Source organism: Giraffa tippelskirchi, chromosome 11 (assembly GCF_054371585.1).
Source record: "Giraffa tippelskirchi isolate mGirTip1 chromosome 11, T2T-mGirTip1v1.2.pri, whole genome shotgun sequence".
In the NCBI taxonomy this organism is placed as follows: domain Eukaryota; kingdom Metazoa; phylum Chordata; class Mammalia; order Artiodactyla; family Giraffidae; genus Giraffa; species Giraffa tippelskirchi.
Window position 1 is genome coordinate 62,218,652 of NC_137285.1, and position 25,606 is coordinate 62,244,257.

Consider the following 25,606-nt stretch of genomic DNA (forward strand, 5'->3'; position numbering starts at 1 on the left):
AACTCTACCTAAATACAGGAGAATTCAGAGCCCTATTAGATTTCGGATGTTAGCCACGCTGTCCTACAAAGTTTGCCACTTACTCTGGCTCAAGGGAGTGGTTGGGAGATGCTGGACTGGAAACAAAACTGTAATTCTGATTCCCCGACTGGCGAGTGACCCTTGCGCCCAGCTCCTCTGTTGTTCAGAACCTAGAGACAAGAAAACGTCCCAGGCCCCCAGACACTAGACGTACTGCTTCTTTGAATACAGACAGACAGATAGATGTAGATATATATATTCAGAACACTTATGTCTTATTTGAGGGGGAAAGGACTGAAAAATAATCTGCTTAGGGACTTCCCTGGTGGTCCAGTGGTTAAGGCTGTGGGCTTCCACTGCAGGGCACGCCTCAGCTTTGATTCCTGGTTGGGGAACTAAGATCCCGCATGCCACATGGAGGGGGACCACAGACACACACACAATCGCTTAGCTACCAGGAGAAACCTGACAATCAGGATGGGGAAAAGCCAGATTAGAGGTAAGGAATGAAGTTATGTGAGAACAAATAGAAGGCACTATGATAGACATGGGAGAAGCATAAATCAGTGCTCAAATATGGTTCTCTTCGTAAAAGATCAGGAGGATACGAGACCTGGTCTGATGGTAATCTTATTTGCTTTTCATTTTAGTAGAAAATGACTTGACACTCTACACTAAATATGGGAAAGGAGTCTTTTGTATGAGCTAGGCATCTCTTCAAACAAATGAGTTCTTGTTTTTTAAAAATATGGTAAGGCCGTTGACCCAGGGAAGAGATGGGCATTCGGACCTGGGGAAGCAAGTTGAATTTAGAATTTGCAAGCAGACTAACAAAATTTACAGAAATAGCACACAATCCCTAATTAAGAAGCACATCTGATGGACTCCAGAGAGACTGGTATGTTATCAGCCTCAAATTGTCACTTCTTCCTGTTACAACTTTAGCCTTGAGTCCTCATAAGTTCAACAGTCATTAAATATCACAAAGGAAAGCACCTAACTATGCAATCTGTGCTTTCCAAAGCACAGTTCTGTTGACTTAAAATGTGATATGGTATTAGAAAGCCATCACACTCCAGAGTCTAGAACCTAGAGACTTGTATTCTGAAAATCTTGTTTCGTAATGTTTGACAAATTCTACCATAGGGGTCAGCACAGCACATGGAAAGAAAAGGGTTTGTTTGTTTTCTTTTTAATTAGGCAGATCTGACTTAAAATCTCTTGTCACTTACACAGTGAAATTTTGGGGTGCTGGCCTCTCTACCAGCTTGGCTTACTTAACTGTCATAGGCACTTGCATACAATACAGACATAATCAACACCAATTCTTGACTGCTACTACCCTTGACTTTTAACATTACGAAAATCTGGAATTTCTAACTGATATTATGGACATAGGGTCCCATTAGAATAAACCTTTGGTGACTAGGTGGAAAACAGATTGCCCTAAGAGTTTTGATAGTTTCCATTATGCTTTAAAAGATTAATGCAATGAAGCACCAAAAATGGCTTTTCTCATTAATATATTTGTATATATATAGCATGTTCAGGCATGACAAATAATTAAGTCTAATGGTCCAAAGGTTATGTTTAAGAAACTGCCCCCCACACACACACAACATTTGAAAGATACACTGGGTAAAACTGTAATGGACTTTTTAAAATAACTATTACATCTCTACTCTTCTCTGAAGTCATGGTTTAATAAGATTTAAAAGAAACCGTGGCTTAGGGTAATATCTGTAAAAGTGTCTTGTGTTTATAATGATCAATAGTTTAAAGTGTCATGTTTATAATAATCAGTAGTTAAGAGCTGCTCAAAAAATAATTTTGAAATAATGAGAGTTTTCCCCTATTTACTATATTTAAAGGATTTATACACATGGGTGACTGATATTTTCTTTTGAAGCAACACAGTACTAGGTGATGCTTTTAAAATGTTGTTGAAAAAATAAAGTGTTGTTGGGAATGTTCTTGAAGAGTTTCAAGAACAAACAAAATGGGAAACAAGCTAATTTCAGACTGACATCCTACTTTGTAGAAGGGCACCTCTGTCTTGGCAATCAAATAGTTTTATATTTTTCTTGCCATATTTATGAAGGCAAATGACCTAAAAGTGAATGGCATATCAAAAGCGTGTTACACAAACACAGTCACTCTCTCTCTCACATACACACAATCACATCTAGCCCTACTGTGGCCTTGTGTGTACAACACAATGATTTGTATTCACAACTCAAGAGTTACAAGGGGAAACAGACTTGAATTCAGTATGTTTGTTTTTAAGGAGGTAGCTATCTGTATGAGACATATCTAAAGTTCTGTTTACAGTTTTATCTTGAAGGGAAGGGAAAGATAAAGCACCCATCAAATCTGTGTGCTGTAAGTTTTCCTACTGAACATTATGATGACTTCTCCTTTAGGACAATGGTGTGTTTAGTCTAGCTGCCTTTCTAGTTGTTAATTTAAAATGCAGCAGAACTCATTGATAGCTTTGCATTGTTGAGAAAGGCTTAGCTTTGAATAAACTTCTTTCTTAAATAAGATAATGCAATTAAATACTAAACCCCTCTTCCTCCAATTGAAGCCTTAGAAGGTGATATATATAAACTCCCTCTTTTAAGAACTTTGAGGAAGAGAGATCCAGAGATGGGGACATGAACTGAGCGAATTGCACTCTGAAAGATCCGAGCCTTACCGGCAAGGTGGGGCTGCACTGGCAGTGTTCAAGCCAAAGCCCCACGTCAACACCTCGAGACAGGGGTGGGAAGAGGGATGAAAACCACCAGCTGAAGCCCGTTCCTTCTTAGATCAAATCAACTAAGTAAAATGTAAACCTGCAGACAAGCTAAGGAAATTAGGGATAAACATATTTTAGAAAGAGTTTAAAATTCACAAGGCGAAGCAAAAATGATATAGCAATGAAAGTATTCAAGTGTCTAAGCTATTGTATTGCTGGTCAAGTCAGGTTAAAGAGGATGATGTTAAATCTGTTTGTATGTTGTTTATGGGCAAAATAAATAAAATTTAAAAGTAAGCAAGTGAGAGTATGAGGATAAACTACTTCAGTCAATATTTATTTTTAATGTCTGTAAAATAAGTATGGTATTATTTGAGTTAAAATGCTCCTTTCCAAAGATATGTTTAACTCACAGTCTATTCTATAAGGATAGTCATGATTTTTATCTAATTCTTAAATAATAAAGAACCAGAAAGCATGCAAACATAAAGATCTATAAGCGAAGAAGCCTGAGGGGAAAACAGGATAGAAGTTATGCTACATACCTCCTTCATTCTGAGTATAATTCCTCTTACTTTCTCTCCTCTTTATATAGACCATTAGATAGCAACACTGCCTGAGATATTGATTAAGATAAATTCTAACTCCAGCAAAATTGACATGATGTCTTATTGAATTTCCTGTAAATTCAATAGCATCAAAATATAGAGAAAATAAAATTCGATGCAGAAGAGAAGTCAGCACTTTGTTGACTTAGGAGCTAGTCAATAAGACCAAGATACATAAAGAAAACTTCTATTTTCAACTCTGGGTGTGTGTGTATTCATAGTCTTTACAACTTAATTTTTATTACAGAAAACTTTAAACATACTTTGTAAACTATGTAGAATAGCCACGAACTCCATGTCCCTATAAACCAGCTTCAGCAATTAGCCACTCGTGCCCAGTCTATACCCTCCTTCCTTTTCTTCCCTTTGGTATTAGTTGGAAGCAAAGTCCAAACACTGTATCATTTCATTTTGACTATAATTTGATGGAGGAAAGGGAAGATAACAGGAAGACTGGGAAGTGAGAGAAATGCTGCTTTCTCTCCACAGTCCCTGCCCGCAATTTAAAGTGATATACCCAGGAATGTTTTGAGGAAATAAGTCCCTATGCCACGGCAAAGAATTAGCACTGGCAATTCCATATTTACTGCAGTTTCCCAAACACTTGCCCCTTCCCCCTCAGACAGCAGCTCCCTGCCTATCCAGCAAGGATAATTCTGGGAAGCAGTTGTGGATAGTAAGAGTGTATCCAGTCTCTAACTCTGGCACAGCCTCCAAAGACTGTATAAAATGGATTTTTTTTCTCAGCACTAGATTAGTTATTAAGTCTCTGAATTGATAGGATTCCTCCAGTTTAGACAGGAGTCTAAATGCCCACCTTTTAAAACATGTCTATGACTAATTTCATGAGCTACCACCAACTAAGTGGGATAAGGAGGCAGATACAACAGAGCTATCTCCCAGGAAAGGCAAGAGAAAGGAAAACTATAAGCAAGGGAAACAGTGGCAGAAACTTGACAGAAACTTGGGAATCTAAGTGTATCTTCATATTATCTCCTATTTTTCACTGTCTAACGCCAACCAAAATGGTGTAGTTACCCTGTGGTTAGTATTCAAACTGTGAGGAGAAGCAAATGGAGTGCTCCACTAACATGGAGTCAGGAAAAAACCCAATTCCTCTGGGGTTCCAAAATGGTTTCATTTTAATAAAATAACTAGAAGAAGAAGAGCAGTGAAGATAGCACCATACATTCTTATTGTTCTATACTGCAGAAAACACATTTCATAATCTTAAACATGTCGGTGTCTAGAGTATTTTAACTTTTGAAAATACTCAGATTTCCCCAATAACCAAATACTAACATTCAAACAGCAATTTCATCTTGTTTACATGACAGAGAGAAAACTGTTTACAAAGAATATACCTTAATAATCACCATAATAAGAAAACTAATTTGAGGTCACTTCTAGTAACTTGTGCCATGGGTAAGGCCTGTGAGTGCACAGCCCATCAGACCAGTTGCACTTGGTTAAGTAAGATCCTTCACTACTCCATCTACACAAATCATGTTTCACTCCAACCCTCTCGACTGCACACAACCTATTAACCCCTGTCCCAGGGACAAAACTGATGATGAAATTGGGTATTAATGATTTTTCATAGTAATAGGAGCCTTCTCTCCATTTAATAACACTGTCCCATTACCAGGATTTCTAATATCTTCTGTTAAAAAAAGAAAAACGGGTTCATTTTATTACTACACAACCGAAGATTAATTTTGCAATGATACAGAGACTATGAGGAAGGTTTCACTACAATTAACATGGATACGTAAAGCTTCTCAGGTGAAGGGCAGACTACATGTACTCACTTTTGTTGTCTTTGTATAGAACGGGGAGGAGAGCTGGTGAATAGGCAGGTCCACGATACTGTGAGAGTTTGTGACACTGTTACTATGCGTATGCTCATCCTCCCTGCTGCTGTCATCCGACTGATCAAAGTCATCGCTCTCCTGGTCCATTTCCTCTTCCTCTTCCTCCTCCTCATCTTGTTCTCCAGCATGTTCTTCGTCTTCCTCTTGCTCCTCCTGGTTCCCGGAGGAGTCCTCATCTACCGAAATGAACCGGTTGTTGTTCTCTTCCAGCTGCGCTTGCTGGGCATCATTCCGGTCTCCTGGCCTCGGTTCTGCCCCGACGACTTCACCGTTCCTGGCGGTGTGCTCCTCCTCCTGGTGCCTGAGCTGCTGCGGCTCCTCCTCCAGCACGCGGTTCATCTGCTCCTCATCGGCCTGGCTTGAGGAAGGGTTGCCTCTCAGAGAGCCTCCCGTGCGTCGTCTTTTGCTGCCCACAGAGAGCAGTTCCTGATTCATTTCCAAAAGCCAGCTTGCCACTTCTTGGACCTTGGCTAGACTATCAGAAGATGCAAAGGTTTTCACATTCTGTAGAGAAAAACGAGGGGGGAAGAAAGGTTTTTACAATCTACATTATCTTCTACTTTTATGTTATATGTCTGTATTCCAAATTTTAATACAGATTGTAAAAAGTATTAGAATAGAAACTTTAAATTATAAAAGTTATGAGACTTTATAAAGACACACAAAAATCATATAGTAAATAGCTTTATTTTAATCTCCTTTTAAAAATAATTTTAGAACAAAGGTTTATAGTTTATTTGCTTTGACCAACACAGCACAATCTAACGAACAAAATATTCTTAAATTTTAGATCAGTAGCTCATAAACTATACCCTTCGTCAAACTTCCACAAAATGTTAAGAAGTATATCACAAAAATCTATTCAATGCTCAGTTAAGTACAGGAAATGCTGAGATAAATCAAGATTAAAAGGCTTTTTTTTTTTTACCTTAGGAATTTCCCAAACTTTTCTGATCACAGAAGTTTGCCTTTAGACAGTTTTCTGAAAGTTACCAAATATAATCACTATGCTTTTTGTTTTTCATAATGAATATGAATCAACCAGACATCAAATAAATTAAAAAGTTTATTTCAAAGAAAAGAAAAGAAAAAAAAAATTCATAAGTTCATACCCTCTGACCCAGTCACTCCACTTCTGGCAATCTATCCTAAGGAAGTAATCCTAAAACAGAAAAAAAAAGTGATGCAGAGGATACTCACTGCAGCTTTATCCACAAAAACAAAAAATAAAAATAAATGCAAATTAAAATAATCAAAACCCAAATGTTCAAGACAGAGGAGCCCATGAGACAGGACATATTTAGTATATCTGAACTAAACACATCTAAACATGATGCTCATAAAAAAATTTATGAAAACATGCATGTTATACTATGCTAAGGGCAAAATGCAGGACATTATATGATCATAGAATGATTTTTAAACTGCATAATGACTAGATTGAAAACAATATTTCAAAATATAAACTGCATTTAGGCAGTGGTATTATAGGTGCTTTAACTCAATTTTTACTGTATTTCTCAAATTTTATGTATCAAGCATGTTTACATTTATGTTTTTAACAGTGGCTTTAAAATTTGATCTGATATAGAATCTTTTCATAATGTTCCTTCTTAGATTTCATCCTTTGCAAATGTCTATATGGACATAATTGAGGTTACAGAAAATAATGCCAACACATTACACAAGTTCATGCAAAATTCCTTTAAAAAATATCTTTCAGGATTTCAAGAGAAGGAAATACAATATTCATTTTCTATCCTGCCCCAAGAGTAACTACTTCATGTTACAATGATCTTGAAATAAAACAGCCTTATCCACTTTTCCAATCCTTGCCAATAGATGGTCACTCTCCCAAAGGTCCACAGATCTCACTGCAAGCTTTAAGATGGGGTCAAGAAAGTCCAAAAGATAATTTTAAAACAGCAATATTTCATTTTCTTTTCTATAATCAAGAATCTAAGAAATAAGCTACAGTTGGGGGGAAAATGCTTAAATTCTAATTAACACTAGAAGTTCAAACACAGAAAGAGTTTTAAAGATGGACTCCTGAGACACTTCATCATCCTAAAAGAAGAGGAGTAGCCAGCAAAGATGACTAAGTAGGAAAACCAAGAAAGAATGGTCCTGGTGAAGCCAAGTTAAGAAAGCTTATCCAGCAGGAGGAAGTAAATGATGACACGTATGGCTGATAGATGAAGTAGGATGAAGACAAAGAACTGACCACTGCATTCAGTAACAGGGAAGTCACTACTACAGAAGTGGTTTCTATTAGCTGAAGTCTGATACTGATAAAAGTGGAATTAAGAAACTGGCAAAAGAGAACAGACATGGTGGGCGTGGACAAGGTTGGAGTTTGATGCAAAACGGAACAAAAGAAAGGGAGTGGAAATTGGTAGGAAAATGGGGTCAAGAGAAGATTTTATTCTTTAAGACTAGAGAACTAGCAGAATATCTATACACTGACAAGAATGATACAGCACAAAACAAAGGAAGTTGATCGTGTAATCAAGATATAGAAAAAACTGTGAAATTATATCCTTAATAATTAAAATGGGATGATGAGAAAGACTTCAAAAGTTAGGAAAAGGGGTAATTTAAAAAAAGGATACTACATTCATGGTGATAGATGGAAAAGCAAAATAGTATTAAATAAATACTTGAAATTTATCTCTTTCACCATAGCTCTTAATGTGGGAACAGTTGGAAGGAAGTCAGGTTAAAAATAACAGATTGAAAAACAGTGACCTACATAAATGAAAAATACACACACACATACACATGCATGCACGCATGCAGTACCTCTATGTATATAAAGGTAAATCTGATATACATAGGTTTTCTTGAAAGCTACAATCAAAATCTTGCTTTAGTAACTGTATCTAAAGTTTAGCTCTCCTAACACTAAGGAGAACATTTTCTACTTGGATATTGACGCACTGAACATGCATGAAGTAAGAGACATTGCCTGGTATAATGCAAGCTCCAAAAAAGTTGCTCTTTGTGTACCGGACCTAACAGGCATATTTTTACAAGATTGATACAGATTAAATGACATATTAAGAACAACTTACCAAAAAAAAAAAAAAGAGAGAACAAAGGTCATAAAACAAATCATAAAGAATGTGTGTAAAGAAGAGAGGAGACTGTTGGTAAGCAGTTGACCTATCAACAAAATCAACAAATAGAAAGTTTATAACTGGCATTTCTAAAATAGTACCAGTATTGGTCAACAAAGAACACTTCTCAATTATGAACAATAACAACACAAATGACTATCATTGTATAACTTGAGTGTTATATTGAGGAGAACAGAGAAGAAATGTGTTAAGCCAATAAAAATAACTGACTCATATTTACAGTGTGGCATTTAAACAGATTTCAAAGTAATACAGATTCTTATAGATAGACCTGCCTGGTCAATAACGGTAAATCCAAGTAGAAGAATCAGATTTAAAGCACAGTCAATAAAAAATATGTAATAACAAAGTGGAAAGTCAAATTACAAGAATTCTAGAATATCTGAAGAGGCTGAAAATATCTAATTGATAGATTTACATAAAATTTTTATGCATCATATTTTATTGGGTTGGATTTCTCTGACTCATTTTGAGAGTGGAAAACAGTAATAAATATATAGAAAATAAGAGAAAAAAATTCACTTTCTGTTGGTATTAATTTAAAAAACAATATTTTAGGAAATTTGTTCTTTCTAATAATAATCTATTAAATAAGCCAATAACACAATTCAAATAATAAACAACTAATAATTAATAGGAAATCAGAATCAACTATTAAATACTTTTAAGGGGGAAAAATTTTAAAGATAGTTAAAATAGTTTATTAAAAAAAACAAAACAAAACTTAAGCACCCATAATCTAAAACTTGAAAACTGCCACACAGGCAATGTTCATAAATAGGGTATTAATAAAAGCACATTTGTGCTTTTCAAAATTCTAATTTTAAACTCTTTTAGAGAAAACTTGCTGCATGATTTAGGATGCTTGTGTCATATGTAACACAAACACCAACAAACAGAATCGTATGCCCAAAAAAAAATTATGTAAACTTTAAGAGTGTTCTTTTATTTCTTCTTATCGGTATACGATGTTAAGATATATCAAATACATGACTTACATTTTTACCAATAACCAGTGAGACTGAACCTGAGGTCGATAAAACAAACTCTGATGGCTAATATATTTTGACATTAAATTGCATAATTTTTTGACAACTGAGCATGATGAGAATGGAAATGATTTAAAGAATGATTTCAAGAATAATACTGAAAAGAGAAAATCATAGAAATTTTTAAATCGAAAACTCTCCTCACTTCACAGACAAAGTGAAAGAGTTCAAAGAGATTAAGTATTTTTCAAGTTTGCTAGCTTCAAGATAGCAAAAAGCAAAGCAGGAACCAGAAACTGACATTCAACTGGGCTTTCTTTCATGTGCCTCAGTCTGCATAACTAAATATGCCAAAGTCCTAACACTGATACTGACCTCTTCTCCAAAACCAGAATCACTACAATGCTAGAAGATTATTACTCTAAAACACTCACTGAGCACTCAGTATATATATTTCAGACACATATTAATTTTCTAGAGCATGTGTGCTCAGTCGTGTCCAACTCTTTGCAACTCCATGGACTGTAGTCTGCCAGGTTCCTCCGTTCAGGGAATTTTCCAGTCAAGAATACTGGAGTGGGTTGTCATTACCTTCTTCAGGGGATCTTCCCAACCCAGGGATTGAACGTGCATCTCTTGCATCTCCTGCATTGGCAGGTGGAATCTTTACACTGAACGACCTGGGAAGCCCATAATTTTCTAGAGGATAATGTTTAGAATGTTAATCAATGACTTTTAATCTGAACCTACGGTAAAATTAAATTTTACAGTACAACTCTTTATGCATGTATTTAAACAAATCTAAAACAATGGTTTCAAAGAGAAAGAATGATGAAATGGTTATACCTAAAGTCTCTATAAATCACTATGCTTAATTAAATTTCATTATTCATAGTAACTGTGTTCTATAAAGTTGCCATAAATACCAAACAAGTGTTTCTAATAGAAAGACAGGATTAAGTTCCTGCAAGCCTCGTCATATTTTTGCCAACTGATCAATACATAATCTTTCCATATGTGTATTTCTATTTAAAGACATGCTATTTATTAATAATATATAATAGATTCATTAACACTGAAGTCAGTCAACAGGACTATAAACTCAAGCCTGAATGAAGCTTAGCTAACATGTATGCTCTCCATAAGGCACATCACAACACCAGACAGCACCTCAATGCAGCTTAGGGATCGTTTTGAACAGCAAAATCACCCATAACAAGAATGACAAGCTTTCAGTGAAACATATCTCACTAAACAGACCATGAGATGGACACCTGTTTAGAGTCTGAAAGCTGAAACAAGAAAGCAGAATATCAGTTTGTTCAACCTCAGATGGAAACATCCCTGAAGGTGACTCAAACACTCTGCTCCTCTGTGCATGCAGACATCTACAAGTTACTGTCAAAGTACCACAAGCACTGAATTTTGGTGCTACAAATAAATTTTAATGAGTACGCAAATTCACAAATGAAGAACCTTCAAATAATGAGGCTGGATTTACCTACTGCATCTAAATCCTGTAGTAAGTACACCGATTGTGATTCAAGAGCCACACAGTATTCTGAGATATCTATCTGTGAAGAAGCCACAGCACTACTTATTTATTGCTACAGTTCTGGTAAATTACAAAGGATAAATGATCAAAGAAATTAAAAGCTGAATATAGGTATTCATCACTAAATTTTTCACATATGATTCAAAAGAGCAGATAGCCCATATTAAGACTTTGTGTAAAATAATGGCTGGAGACAGAAACGGGAGCAGGGATACCACTTCTCCTCCTATTAAATGGGGAGCACAGGCTTCTCCTGGCAACATGAAAGTCCAGACAGGCCTGAACTAAGGGCATCTAAAGGAAGAGATGCTAGTCAAAGCTATGGGTTTTCCAATGGTCATGTATGGATGTGAGAGTTGGACTATAAAGAAAGCTGAGTGTTGAAGAATTGATGCTTTTGAACTGTGGTGTTGGAGAAGACTCTTGAGAATCCCTTGAACTGCAAGGAGATCCAACCAGTCCATCCTAAAGGAAATCAGTTCTGAATATTCATTGGAAGGACTGATGCTGAAGCTGAAACTCCAATACTTTGGCCACATGATGCAAAGAACTGACTCATTTGAAAAGACTCTGATGCTGGGAAAGATTGAAGGCAGGAGGAGAAGGAGACAACAGAAGATGAGATGGTGGGATGGCAGCACCGACTCGATGGACATGAGTTTGAGCAAGCTCCAGGAGTTGGTGATGGACAGGGAGGCCTGGTATTTTTCAGTCCGTGGGGTTGCAAAGAGTCGGACATGACTGAGCAACTGAACTGAACTGATTATGATAACTGCTATTCAAAAAAATTCAATAATTAGGTTACTGAGATAAAAGAGAAAAATACTCTGTGACTTTCCCCAAGTTCTAGAAAATATAGGTGACTTTTAGTCATTATAGCTGGTTAATTTAACAGCACTTCAGACCTAATTTCAGTGTTTTTTTTTAAAGTTTTTCATGAACTTTTAACAGTTTCTTATGAACACTGTTTCACAAAAGACGTTTGATTATTCATAACCATTTGAACTGCTTATATTAGGCTGCCTAAAGGAGTTATAGCAGGCACAGTATACCTGTTAAAGTGAGCTCTGAGAGCCTACTCAGAGGAAATTAGAGTTGTGAGCCTCCAAAGAAGATTCCCAGGCAAAGACTAACTTTGAAATCACAGTAGTCACTGAGGAATACTGGTTATCTGACATACAGTGGGTGATCTAAGAAATTTGCCAAAGCCTCCATAGGACTGTGCAATACTAACATTTTCAGAAACCACTATGATTGATCTACAGTCATTTAAGAAGTTTTAAGACACAGATGGCAGGAAAATCAACCAAATTGTACTGATCAGCAAAGCTTGGAATCCCTTTCTGTAAGCAGGTTCGGTTTGTGCCTGAATCCTAAAAAAGCTTCCCTAATCACCAAGATTTCTTCTCTGACCACACCACTTAGTAAAACTCCAGCTTCATATTCTGAACTCTCTGTATGACAAATTAATATCTATTATTAATCACTCTGCTCAAACTGATTAAAAGTAAGTATCTGGAATACATTCTAAATACCACTTACTTAGTATCACTCTACTGGAGGAGGAAATGGCAACCCGCTCCAGTGTTCTTGTCTGGAGAATCCCAAGGACGGGGGAGCTTGGAGGGCTGCCGTCTATGGGGTCACACAGAGCCGGACACGACTGAAGCGACTTAGCGGCAGCAGCAGCAGTATCACTCTGCTACTCAAAATCCACCAAGAACTTCCCATCTCACTCACAGCGAAAGTCATTTTTTAAACAATTGTTGCCTGTTAGGCCTTGTATGATATATGCCATCCCACCACTCTGAGCTCATATTCTGCTATTCTCTTTTTCACTTTGCTCCACTCTTTCTGTCCTTGCTGTTTCTGAAAGAGGAAAATACGCTGCTAACTCAGAGTCTCTCTGCACTGGATAAAGTTTTTGCCTGAATTCTCTCCCTCATATATCTGCATGGTTCTTTCCATTATTTTCCTTAGGACTCTTTTCAAACATCCTCTAATAAATGCACTTCTCCTAATAATCTTATTTAAAATAATCATTTCTTTCAGTTCAGTTCAGTTGCTAAGTCATGTCCGACTCTTTGCGACCCCATGGACTACAGCAGGCCAGGCTTCCCTGTCCATCACCAACTCCCAGAGATGACTCAAACTCATGTCCATTGAGTCAGTGATGCCATCCAACCATCTCACCCTCTGTCAGCCCTTTCTCCTCCTGCCTTCAATCCTTCCCAGCATCAGGGTCTTTTCAAATGAGTCAGCTCTTTACATCAGGTGGCCTAAGTATTGGAGTTTCAGCTTGAACATCAGTCGTTCCAGTGAATATTCAGGACTGATTTCCTTTAGGATGGACTGGTTGGATCTCCTTGCAGTCCAAGGGACTCTCAAGAGTCTTCTCCAACACCACAGTTCAAAACCATCAATTCTTCAGCCCTCAACTTTCTTTATAGTTCAATTCTCACATTCATATGTGACTACTGAAAAAAATCATAGCTTTGACTAGATGGACCTTTGTTGGCAAAGTAATGTCTCTGCTTTTTAATATGCTGTCTAGGTTGGTCATAGCTTTCTTTCCAAGGAGCAAGTGCCTTTTAATTTCATGGCTGCAGTCACCATTTGCAGTGATTTTGGAGCCCCCAAAAATAAAGTCTGACACTGTTTCCACTGTTTCCCCATCTATTTCCCATGAAGTGATGGGACCAGATGCCATGATCTTAGTTTTCTGAATGTTGAGCTTTAAGCCAACTTTTTCACTCACTCTCCTCTTTCACTTTCAAGAGGCTCTTTAGTTCCTCTTCACTTTCTGCCATAAGGGTGGTGTCATCCGCGTATCTGAGGTTATTGATATTTCTCCTGGCAATCTTGATTCCAGCTTGTGCTTCATCCAGCCTAGTGTTTCTCATGATGTTCTCTGCATATAAAGGTTAAATAAGCAGGGTGACAATATACAGCCTTGACGTACTCCTTTCCCGATTTGGAACCAGTCTGTTGTTCCATGTCCAGTTCTAACTGTTGCTTCCTGACCTGCATACAGATTTCTCAAGAGGCAGGTCAGGTGGTCTGGTATTCCCATCTCTTGAAGAATTTTCCACAGTTTGTTGTGATCCACACAGTCAAAGGCTTTGGCGTAGTCCATAAAGCAGAAGTAGATGTCTTTCTGGAACTCTCTTGCTTTTTCGATGATCCAATGGACGTTGGCAATTTGATCTCTGGTTCCTCTGCCTTTTCTAAATCCAGCTTGAACATCTGGAAGTTCACGGTTCACGTACTGTTGAAGCCTGGCTTGGAGAATTTTGAGCATTACTTTGCTAGTATTTTTCATTCCCTTGTATCACATTATCCCCCCTTCCCCATTGCCGTGCTTCATTCTTCTCCACAGTACTGTATCAAAGCAATGGAATATTGTCTGTTATATACAGTGCCTATCTATCTATCCATTCATTTCTTCCTATATGATCTGACTCTTCCCACCAGAATTTAAGCTACATAAGGAAAGAGACTTTCCTTTTTCACCAGTATTTTCAGGACCTACAAAAATGCTTGGCTTAGTAGGTACTCAACACATCTATTGAGTAAATAGTTATTAAATCTTGTTAAAGGCAGCCATGTCCTGAGCAATTTTCCTCATTAAAGAACACCTACAAGCCAGGTACAAAGAAGTACCAATTATTTAAAACACAGTTTTTAAAGTTGTGATCTGTACTGAACAAGGACGTACAGTACTCTCGAAACTGAGAGGATATAAATCTAGAACTTTAACATTTTTTATAAATTATCATCCTCTAAGTCATAAAAATAATTTTTACCTTTATCAAATTTTTTGCTATTTTCAGTAAATGCTATAAAAAATGCGTGACTAAAAATATTAATATTTCAAAAACACATAATTTGTTGAGTATTTCTAGTTCAACATCTCACATAGTGCAGCCAACTGGGCAAGCACATGTGCAGCGTAAAAGTGAAAATCTTTCAGGGGCTGCAAAATCGGCTGAGCAGATTCTTAGTGCTGTAGATTACCAAAACCAACAATATAGGGCACATCACTCAAGTATTCATACAAGCAGCAAGTGTTCATTAAGTTTTAGGGTTCTGAACTGAACATTTTAAATTCACATGCCTCATTAATCATATACATCTTTACTAGAAAGGATGCATAACTATTTCTCAGTTCACATGACAATATCTACTTTTTATATGTTATTTAACTTATAGTACATATTTTTGTTTGGTCACATTTAATTCCTCATCCCCATTCAACTCCACTACATCTGCAATCTGGGTTTACTACACTGATACTGAATTTCAAACTGGTTGCCAAATCCCACTGGGTCTTTTCCCATTTTTGCAGCTTTTTACATTGCTGAACAACAACTCTCCTCTCTTTACAACTCTCTTGTCTCTTGGTTTCCCTTGATATCATCCTTTTCTTGGTGTTGTTCCACAGGCAGCACCTTTGTTCTCCACTGGCAGCTCCTTCCTTCTCTGAAATTTCTTTGCAACCTTGGGTTTTAAGTATCACATAGAAGTTAATGACAGCCAATTCCACTCTCTCCAGCCCAACTCCTCCACTGAGTCCATTAGCTTTATCAAGATATCCCACAGTTGCCCCAAATTCATTATTTTAAAACCCAAATTCCTGTACACACTCTCTCTCTCAGAATTCTTAAATCCTCTTCCTATTTTCTCTAGGTTAATGGAATCCTTTTCTAGTCAGTTGCAGATTTAGAAAATCTGAATGGCTTGCCCTCTTCAACTTCCTTCTACTACCCTCTGCTCTGAGCAATTCAATTCTAAAGCCATTAGTGGAGTCAGGTATGTGGGGGACGGTGGGAGGAGCCTGACTAAGAAGGGTGAGAGTGATCCATACAGTGGAGAAGGCAGGGTGTTGTCAGAGACCACAGGGATTTGCAGCGTGTGGGGGCCACAGCTGCCCCCTGCTCAGATACCCCTTCAACAGAATCTGCTATAGGAGCAGAGCTGCTCCACAGCCCTCAGCCACCTCATCCTGGAATCTACCGTAACAGTAATACCTGCCATACTTCCTCTAGGCTTCCCCAGCAAACAAATGATGGAGCAGGGTAGGAATGCCCCAACGGCTAACTCTGTCTGGATGGGACTCCCTGCACATCTGTTTCTCTGGGGACCTGACCTGACACAGAAGGTATTCATGTACTGTTGTCAAAAACACTTGGAATGATATAAAAATGTTCTGGAAGACACCACAAAATGGTTAACTTCATTAAACAAAGGTCATTTCGCTCCAGAATATTTATGGAGAATATCTTCTGCTATGTAAAGAAATCCAGTGGCTTAGCTAAGGAAAAGTTCTCAACAGGGTATGTGAGCTGAAAGGGGTCCTTCTAAGACAAGAGAAGAACAGAGTTTGTTTTATATTAATAGTTTGAAGATGAACAATGGCTGCAGATTTCATACTCTTCAGTCACTAATGGTTTTGACTTCAAGGGACAAGGTTTTTGGATTTAAAAGGAACATGCACTTCCAGAAAACACTGTGTTACAAAAAAGAAAACTTGAAATGTCTCCACTGCTGCTGGGGCTCCAGTGAAGAAGACACCAGCAAGTCTCAAGTCTCACGAGAAACCACCTGGCAAAGCTGCAGAACACACGGAACTTTTCTTTCCCTTTCAAAACAAGCGTATCAATGAACAGGTTCTCTTTTCCTGAATCATCTGATTGTGAGGAGCTGACTTGGAAAAAAAAAACATAAGAAACTGCAGTCTAATACGTTCAAGATGAGGTTTACTGATCTGCCCAGAAAGTTCTGGATTTCTGCAAAGAAAAGAATATCCTGCTATTCATAGGAAACAATGAACATTATGTTGCAGTTTCAACTTCTCATACATTTGAACAATCTTTTATTTATTCAGTAAACATTTAAAATAGTAAGCTAAAAAAATGCTCTCATTTCAGTTGAAGGAAAATTTTGTATGTGCTTGCTTATCTCATGTTTGACCATGAATGGTATTTCTAAAGCAAAAAACAAGCACACGAGATAAATATAATTTTTACGTTAAAAAGGTAAATTTACAATAAAGAGGTAAATATAATTTTTAAGATTCAAAAATAATACTTTCAGCATATATGAGCCTATAAAAGAAGTAATTTTCTAACTCTTTGGCCTATATTTGAACTTGATCATGTCACTGAATAAGCAAATGCTTTTTCAAAGTTTTATATAAAATTGTGTCTAGACAATATTTTTATTCATATTACTTTGGCTTATGGTTTTGGTTGCTTTACTATTCAGCACTGTCAATAAATTTTCATGTTGTTAAAATTAATTTACAACCTTTATTTAAATTAAATCTGCTGAGTCTACATTAAGAAAAATTAAGTCCCATTTTGGTTAAACTAGTTACATGAAATTTATTACGTTTCTTATGAGTTCACAAACTTCATGGAATGATAAGAGGTTAATCTTGTCTTTTTTCGCCACACCGTGTGGCTTGCGGGATCTCCGTTCTCTGACAGGGATTGAACCCAGGCCCTCAACATTGAGAGCAACGAGTCCTAACTGCTGGACCACAGGGGAATTCCCTAAAATAGATTAATTTAAAGTAAGCTAAGACTAATTACCAGGGTGTTGTATTTTTCCCCCAAGAAATGTTGGCTAAAATGTTTAGTCCTGAATACTAGGGCAGAAAGGAGGAATGCTCTTACATGTACAGTATTTCACGTGGATTTCAAATAGCAAAAATCTGTGATAAGGCCTATTTGGACAAGGTTAAGAAGGTAAAGTTTAAAAAAAGAAAAAACTGGAATTTCCTCTGTCTGCTCAATTAACTTGAATTAGAGCTGACATCCTTTGTGGGAAGGAGGAAACTACACAAAAAGAAGAGGCTAATAAAGTTGCCAAATCGAAACATGTCCACAGGGGGAAAAAAGCATCCATACTCAAAAGAGCACTAACAATTATCAATGAGTCACTGTATCTACATCCTAACTGTTCAGGCTACTACGAGTCATAGATAAAATAAATTGTAAGTGTTTCCCCAGTGTAAGGATACTGAGAAAGGCTGGAAGTGAATACCAGGATTAGGACAAACTGAAATTACGCTTACTTAGTAGGAAGCGATGAGAGCAACTCAGCATCACCCCTGTGATATTCCTGTCAACAAATTCAGGAACCGAATCCAGAAATGAGGAAACAGGAAACAAACTCAAATTAAGGGTCCTAGTTCAAAATGGCCTGCAATCTTCAAGAGTTAAAGGGATGGGGGAAAAAAAAAACAGATTAAGGGACTATTCTGTATACATGATAATAAATGCACCACATGATATTGAATGGAATCTTGTCCTTATACGAGATACTATTTGAACAACTGGTGAAACTCAAATGGGGCCTAAGGAACAGACAATCTAATATACCAATATCCTGATTTTAATGGTTATATTGTGATTATTCAGAAGAATGTCCCTATTTATAAGAAATGCATACTCAAGTGTTTGAGGGTGATAGTACATCATTTTGGCGACTTATCAAATGGTTCTGGGGCAAAACAAATTTTTAGTACTGTACTTAGAACTTTTCTGAATGTTAAATAAGGGGGAAAAGGAGAAATCTGGATATTATCCTGCTTCCTATCATCTGCTGCAAACTACCCTTGCCTGTCCCCACATCTCTGTCACCCACTTACTTCATCCCTAAGTCTATCTGAGTCCACCTCTTAAACAGCCTTACACTCAGTCCCACCTTTCTAGTACTGTTTAATAAGCACATGCTATCTGCTTCTTGCCCAAACCATTTGAATAACGTCCCTAGTAATCTCCCTATCTTTGTCTCCCGCCCCTCTCATCTACCCTCTATACTGCTGCCAGAACAGGAAATGTCAACAACTTAGCGGCAGTTTCTAAACATTTTACATGCTGAACGCTTTGCTCAAATGAAAGAAAAGCACTGAACAGATGAAGAGAGACCAGGGAAGCAGAGAAACAGTGTGCACAGAGAGAATCGGCAACCCTCGGGTGACTCTGCGAAACTTCTGAAAACTACTATTCTGTAGGGTAAATCTAAACTCCTAAGCACAGTACAGAAGACACACCTTCCATCCAGCTTCAATACACACTGGTCTCATTTCCATCCAGCTTCAATACACACTGGTCTGCCTTTATATTCAATAACTTTTCTCACAGACTATAAACTAAAAAGCTTGGTGAGTACCAATTTTTAAAACATAAAATTGTAAGTGTCCATCTTAAGTTGTTGCCAGATATTTCTATTTCTCTGTGACAGTTTAAGACTGAAGTCTACTGAAAAAACTCTATAACTGTGCAGATATCTCCTACAAGTCTTTTGGGGCTTCTCTTGTGGCTCAGCTGGTAAAGAATCCACCTATGATACGAGAAACCGGGGTTAGATCCCTGGGTTGGGAAGATCCCCTGGAGAAGGGAATGGCTACCCACTCCAGTATTCTGGCCTGGAGAATTCCATGGACCGTATAGTCCACGGGGTTGCAAAGAGTTGGACACGACTGAGTAACTCGCACTTCACTTTCACAAGTCTTTTAGGTAGAGTGGCTATCATCACTGCTTGGAGCAAGAAGGGTGTCAGGTCTGGATATGAAAGCTAAAATCTGGGTTAGAAAGGTAAATGATCACAGAATTCAGTCAATGTTGTAATTCAGCTATTCACCACTCAAATATTAAAAGAGTGGAAAAAATGAGTAAAACACAAATAGTTGACTATATACCCTCTAATAGTTGACTATTAGAGAGTTGATAAACATGAAAACGTTCTCAATAACATCAGCCATCAAGGAAATGCAAATTAAATCACACGCAAAAACAACTTCTCATTCACAAGAATTACTAAACTTAAAAGCAACCAAACACCCCCAAATGTTGGGGAAACAGGAAACAACTGAAACTCTTGTACTTGGAATCAGAAAATGGCATCACCACCACAGAAAACCGCTTGGTGGCTTCTTATAAAAATACACACTCTGAGTTAGCACACACACTCCTAGGTACTTAACCAAGAGAAATGTCTACAAAAAAGGTTGGTACACAAATGCTTATATTATAGTAGCTTTATTCAGAAGAGCCAAAACTGACAACAACTCAAATACTCACCAACAGAAGGACGGATATAATGAATTGTGTTTGTACAATGGAATAGGACACGGAAACAAAAAGGATGCACTCTGACACGTGCAACAACATGGATGACAAAAACAGTGTGCTGAATGAAAGAAGTGAAACACAGAAGAGCAACACTACGCACTTCTGCTTATATGACATTTACAAATACACAGAACTAATCTACAGTGACAATAACCAGAACAGTAGCTGCCTACGTGTGGACTGAATGAATGGAGCATGAGGGAAATTTGGGGAGTGACAGAAGTATTCTATGTATCAATAGAGGTATTGGTTATGGTTACATATACATAAGTATATACATTTGTCAAAACGCATCTGTACATTTCACTTTAGATAAAAGCACCTCAATTAAAAATGTACAATTAACTGAAGACAATGCAAAAACTTCTCTGCCTTCCTTGACTCTCAATATCAGCCTGTGTCAGGCTGAAGAAGGCTTAGGTCTTTGCTCTGGGCCCATAGTTGAAAAGATAGCAACACATCCTGAAACATCCTGTAGCAAGTAGAGAATTTGGAAGGAAGAATGCGATATGGCCACATAAGCAACCACACTAAAGGAAACAACATCTGAAGCTACATCTACCTACAGAGCCAATGATCACAGGACCAAAGAAACCCAGAATTTGCTAAATTTCAGAAATAACTCAGCATCTTTAAGGAAAGTCTCAACACCATCACAATGAGCAAGGACCAACTCAAATCCTTTTACTCTGGCCTCTACTCTGCCTCACTATCATTTTTACAAAGTTTTAAACTTCAGAAAAAGCATACCACTATAATATAGAAAATGGACTGTCTATAGAAAACCAGTGAGTCTGTTTTTTAAATAGGGTTCCCATCTTGGTGAGCATACTTTTAGCATGGCAACTGTAGTAAGCCACATGCAGTAAAAAATGTCATCTAGTTATTTGCTTTTTATGAATTTAGGGATCCTGTTCTCATTTGCTGTTGCTTGATCTCCTCATGCCTGGGTGCCTGGGAAGTTCCAATCAGTATCTATGCAATTAGAACCCAGGTAACTCTTACCTCGATTTCTTTTCTTGCTCTCAGGCAAAACAATGACCTCATTTAGATAAATATGCCAGAGAAACACTATTCACAGGTAGACTCTCAGAAACAATCACTCCGTCTTCCTCTTCAAATTCCCGGCAGGAAGGCTAGGTGGACACACTGGGGGAAGCTACTGCCTGACTGCACTGCACACAAGGTGCCTTCAGAAAATGTGTATTTGAACTGAAAAGACACAAGATTTAAACGCTAACATGTGCCAGGCACTGGGGATACAATGCTGACCAAAGACATAAACCATGCATCTAACAAACAAGAGTGCAAAGGCTAAAGAGATACTGTTTATAAAAAATGAGACAAACATCTGCTCTAGCTAGACCTTTGTAAGATATGTGGATTAAAAATAAATAAACAAACTTCTAAAAGTTACATAATTATAGTTGAAACCAGGTAAAATTAACTTCATTCTAGCCTGGTTGCATCACTGCTCACTAACGTCTATAGTGACTGAAAAAGCAAAAAAAAAAAAAAAAAAAGGCAAAAACCATCACCACTACTAATATCAAGAAACAAAGAAACGATAGTGAAAGTGAAAGTCGCTCAGTTTTGTCCAACTCTTTGCGACCCCATGGACTATACAGGCCATGGAATTCTCCAGGCCAGAATACCAGAGTGGGTAGCTTTTCCCTTCTCCAGGGGATCTTCCCAACCCAGGGATCGAATCCAGGTCTCCCGAATTGCAGTGGATTCTTTACCCGGTAGGCCACCTGGGAAGCCCAATTATAATTACAAGAAGCCCAACCATAAACTCGAGAAGAAACAATTACAATTCACTCAAAACTATTCTTTCTTTTTTAGTAATGACTAAGCTATTATTTTTTAAATAGTAAGAAGTATGATTTTCTTACAAAGACCTTTTCTATGTACATGGAAATAAAGCAACACTGTAATAATGATTAAATCAGTAAACTAGATCCTTACATAATGACCTGTAATTTTTCAGAGAAGAAATTTTTAAAATTTTTCAGGTTATAGAACAGCATTTCTGGGCAACCTAACAAGGCAGTAGTTGTACAACATTCTCAGACTTCCAAACACCCTCGATGTCAGTACAGACAATGCTGTGTTGTACCGTCAATCTAAAACTAAGAGGCAGCCTTGTGGGTTAGTCACAGCTTGAATTCCTTATCACAATGACGACGGAATAAGGATTTTACCACTAAACTCAGCCATTCAAGTAACTGGGAAGTCAATAACAGTGGTTATCACTGCTCTCCAGAGCTACTGATTTTTCAGATTTATTTGAAGGAATATTTCTTAGAACTTGCAAGTTTCTGGATAGGAATCCTTCATACTGAAGTTATTCCTCTCCCCTAGACAAAAGTAGAGGGTTAAGTCAAAAGAACAGTAATAATTAATTGAAAGCCATAAAATATATCTTTGTTTTTTACTGCAGCAATTCAATTACTCCAGATATAAAAAATAAGATATTAGTAGGGAACCTTAAAGGTTTCTAAGAAGCCTGTTTTGTTATTTTTTAAAATATTCAAATTAGAAAAGATACTTCCACTACATTCATGTCATCAGCAAACATTCTCAGAGCGTCTACTAGGAGCTAACACTATGCTATGTACAACACATTCATTTAATCTACAACCCTGACATCATTATTCCCATTTATACAACAGGAAACAGCCTCAGATTAAGGTCATTTGCCTGAATATTTACAGTCAGTAAGATTTAGTAACATGTTTGAAATTCAGATATGTCTGAGCCAAGGTGTATGTTCATTCCACTAGACAAACCTCCAACATAATAAAAATCCTGAGGCACCAAGAAAAACAAAAAGGACACAAGTGACAGTAACATAACACCACTACAACTATCTCTTTAATATAAAAGTCCCTTCTTGTGCTCACTTCAGCAGCACATATACTAAAATTGGAACAACACAGAGAAGATTAGCATGGCCCCAGCGCAAGGATGACATGCAAATTTGTGAAGTATTCCACATTTTTAAACCCCAAAGTTAGCAGAAGGAAAAGACATCATAAATATCAGAGCAGCAATAAATGAAAAAAAAAAAAAGAAATGAAGGAAAGATTAATAAAACTGAAAGTTGGCTCTTTGATAAGATAAACAAAATTGACAAACCATTCATTATCAGACTCATCAAGAAACAAGAAAAAGAGAAGAATCAAATCAATAAAATTAGAAATGAAAAAGGAGAGGCTATAACAGACAGTGTGGAAATACAAAGGATCATAAGAAACTGTTATGAGCAACTACATGCCAATAAAATGAACAACCTGGAAGAAAGAGACATATTCTTAGAAAAATTCCACCTTCCAAGACTGAACCAGAAAGAAACTATGAACAAGCCAATCACAAGCACTGAATTCGAGACTGTGATTTAAAATTATAGGCCAGCATCACTGATGAAAATAGACACAGAAATCTTCAACAAAATTCTAGCAAACAATTCAATAACACTAAAAAGATCAAGTTGGGTTTATCTCAGGTATGCAAAGATTCTTCAATACATGCAAATCAATCAATATGACACACCATATATTAACAAATCAAAAGATAAAAGCCATATGATCATTTCAATAGATGTAGAAAAACTGTCGACAAAATTCAGCATCCATTTATGATAAAAACTCTTCAAAAGATGGGCAGAGAAAGAACCTACCTCAACGTAATAAAGGTCATATATGATAAACCCACAGCAAACATTATTCTCAATAGTGAAAAACTGAAAACATTTCCTCTAAGATCAGGAAAAAGACAAGGGTGCCCACTCTCTCCACTATTATTCAACATAATAAACTACTATTGTTGCAGTTTCATAAGTCCTAACTACAACAATGAGAGAAGAAAAAGAAATAAAAGGAATCCAGATTGGAAAAAAGAAGTAAAACTCATTTGCAGATGATGTGATACTATACATGGAAAACCCTAAAGACTCTATCAGAAAATTACTAGAGCAAATCAATGAATTTAGCAAAGTTGCAGGATACAAAATCAGTAATCACTTGCATTCTTATACACTAAAAACAAAACATCAGAAAGAGAAAGTAAGGAAACAACCTCATTTACCATTGCAACAAAAAGAATAAAATATCTAGGGATAAACCTACCTAAGGACACAAAATAACTGTATACAGAAAATTGTAAGACACTGATGAAATAAATCAAAGACAACATAAACAGATGGAGAGATACTCCATGTTCCCAGGTTGGAAGAATCAATACTGTGAAAATGACGATACTACCAAATGCAATCTACACATCTGATGAGATCCCTATCAAATTACCAATGGCGTTTTCCACAGAACTAGAACAAAAAATTTCACAATTCGTATGGAAACACAAAAGATCCTGAATAGACAAAGCAATCTTGAGAAAGAAGAATGGAGCTGGAGGAATCAAACTTCCTCACTTCAGACTATACTACAAAGCTACAGTCATCAAGACAGTATGGTACTGGCACAAAGACAGAAATACAGGCCAATGGAACAAGATATAAAGCTCAGAAATAAACCCATGCACCTATGGGTACCTTATTTTTGACAAAGGAGGCAAGAATATACAATGGGGCAAAGACAGCCTCTTCAATAAATGGTGCTGGGAAAACTGGACAGCTACATGTACAAGAATGAAATTAGAACACTTTCTAACACCACACACAAAGATAAACTCAAAATGGATTAAAGACCTAAATGTAAGACCAGAAACTATAAAACCCTTAGAGAAAAACACAGGCTGAACACTCGATGACATAAATCAAAGCAAGATCCCTCTATGACCCACCTCCTAGAGTAATGGAAATAAAAATAAAAGTAAACAAGTGGGACCTGATTAAACTTAAAAGCTTTTGCACAGCAAAGGAAACTATAAACAAGTGAAAAGACAACTCTTAGAATGGAAGAAAATAATAGCAAATGAAACAACTGACAAAGGGTTTATCTCCAAAATATACAAGCAGCTCATGCAAATCATTACCAGAGAAACAAACAACCCAAACAAAATGTTGGCAAAAGACCTAAACAGATGTTTCTCCAAAGAAGACGTACAGATGGCTAATAAACACATGAAAAGATGCTCAACATCGTATGTTATTAGAGAAATGCAAATCCAAACTACAATCAGGTATCACCTCACATCAGTAAGGACAGCCATCATCAAAAAAAATCGACAAATAACAAATGCTGGAGAAGGTGTGGAGCAAGAAGAACCCTCTTGCACTGTTGGTGGGAATGTAAATTGATACAGCCACCATGAAGAACAGTGTGGAGATTCCTTAAAAAACTAGGAATAAAGCCACCATATGACCCAGTCATCCCACTGCTGGGCATACACCCTGAGAAAACCATAAACAAAAAAGACACACATACCTCCATGTTCACTGCAGCACTATCACAATGGCTGGGAAATGGAAGCAACCTAGATGCCCACCAGCAGACGGAGGCATAAAGAAGCTGTGGGACATATATGTGATGGAATAGTACTCACCCATATTTAGAATGCATCTGAGTCAGTGCTA

The 25,606-nt window shown here is 37.1% G+C and overlaps 1 protein-coding gene and 1 non-coding gene across 9 annotated transcripts in view; one reads left to right on the top strand and one right to left on the bottom strand.

Annotated features, from left to right (window-relative positions):
* Positions 1–25,606, bottom strand: part of FBXW7 (F-box and WD repeat domain containing 7) — a 226,699-nt gene that overhangs the window by 86,632 nt on the left and 114,461 nt on the right. For all 8 annotated transcript variants that reach the window (XM_081544832.1, XM_081544828.1, XM_081544834.1 and 5 more), the window contains 2 exons: positions 6,356–6,405; positions 5,181–5,747 (listed from right to left, as the gene is read on the bottom strand). In XM_081544832.1, coding sequence (XP_081400958.1) covers positions 5,181–5,678 — 498 coding nt within the window. In that variant the 5' untranslated portion in view covers positions 5,679–5,747; positions 6,356–6,405. The remainder of the gene's footprint in view (positions 1–5,180; positions 5,748–6,355; positions 6,406–25,606) is intronic.
* Positions 22,969–23,075, top strand: LOC145528009 (U6 spliceosomal RNA). Its single transcript, XR_014070089.1, has one exon. It is a non-coding gene; the product is annotated as a U6 spliceosomal RNA (small nuclear RNA).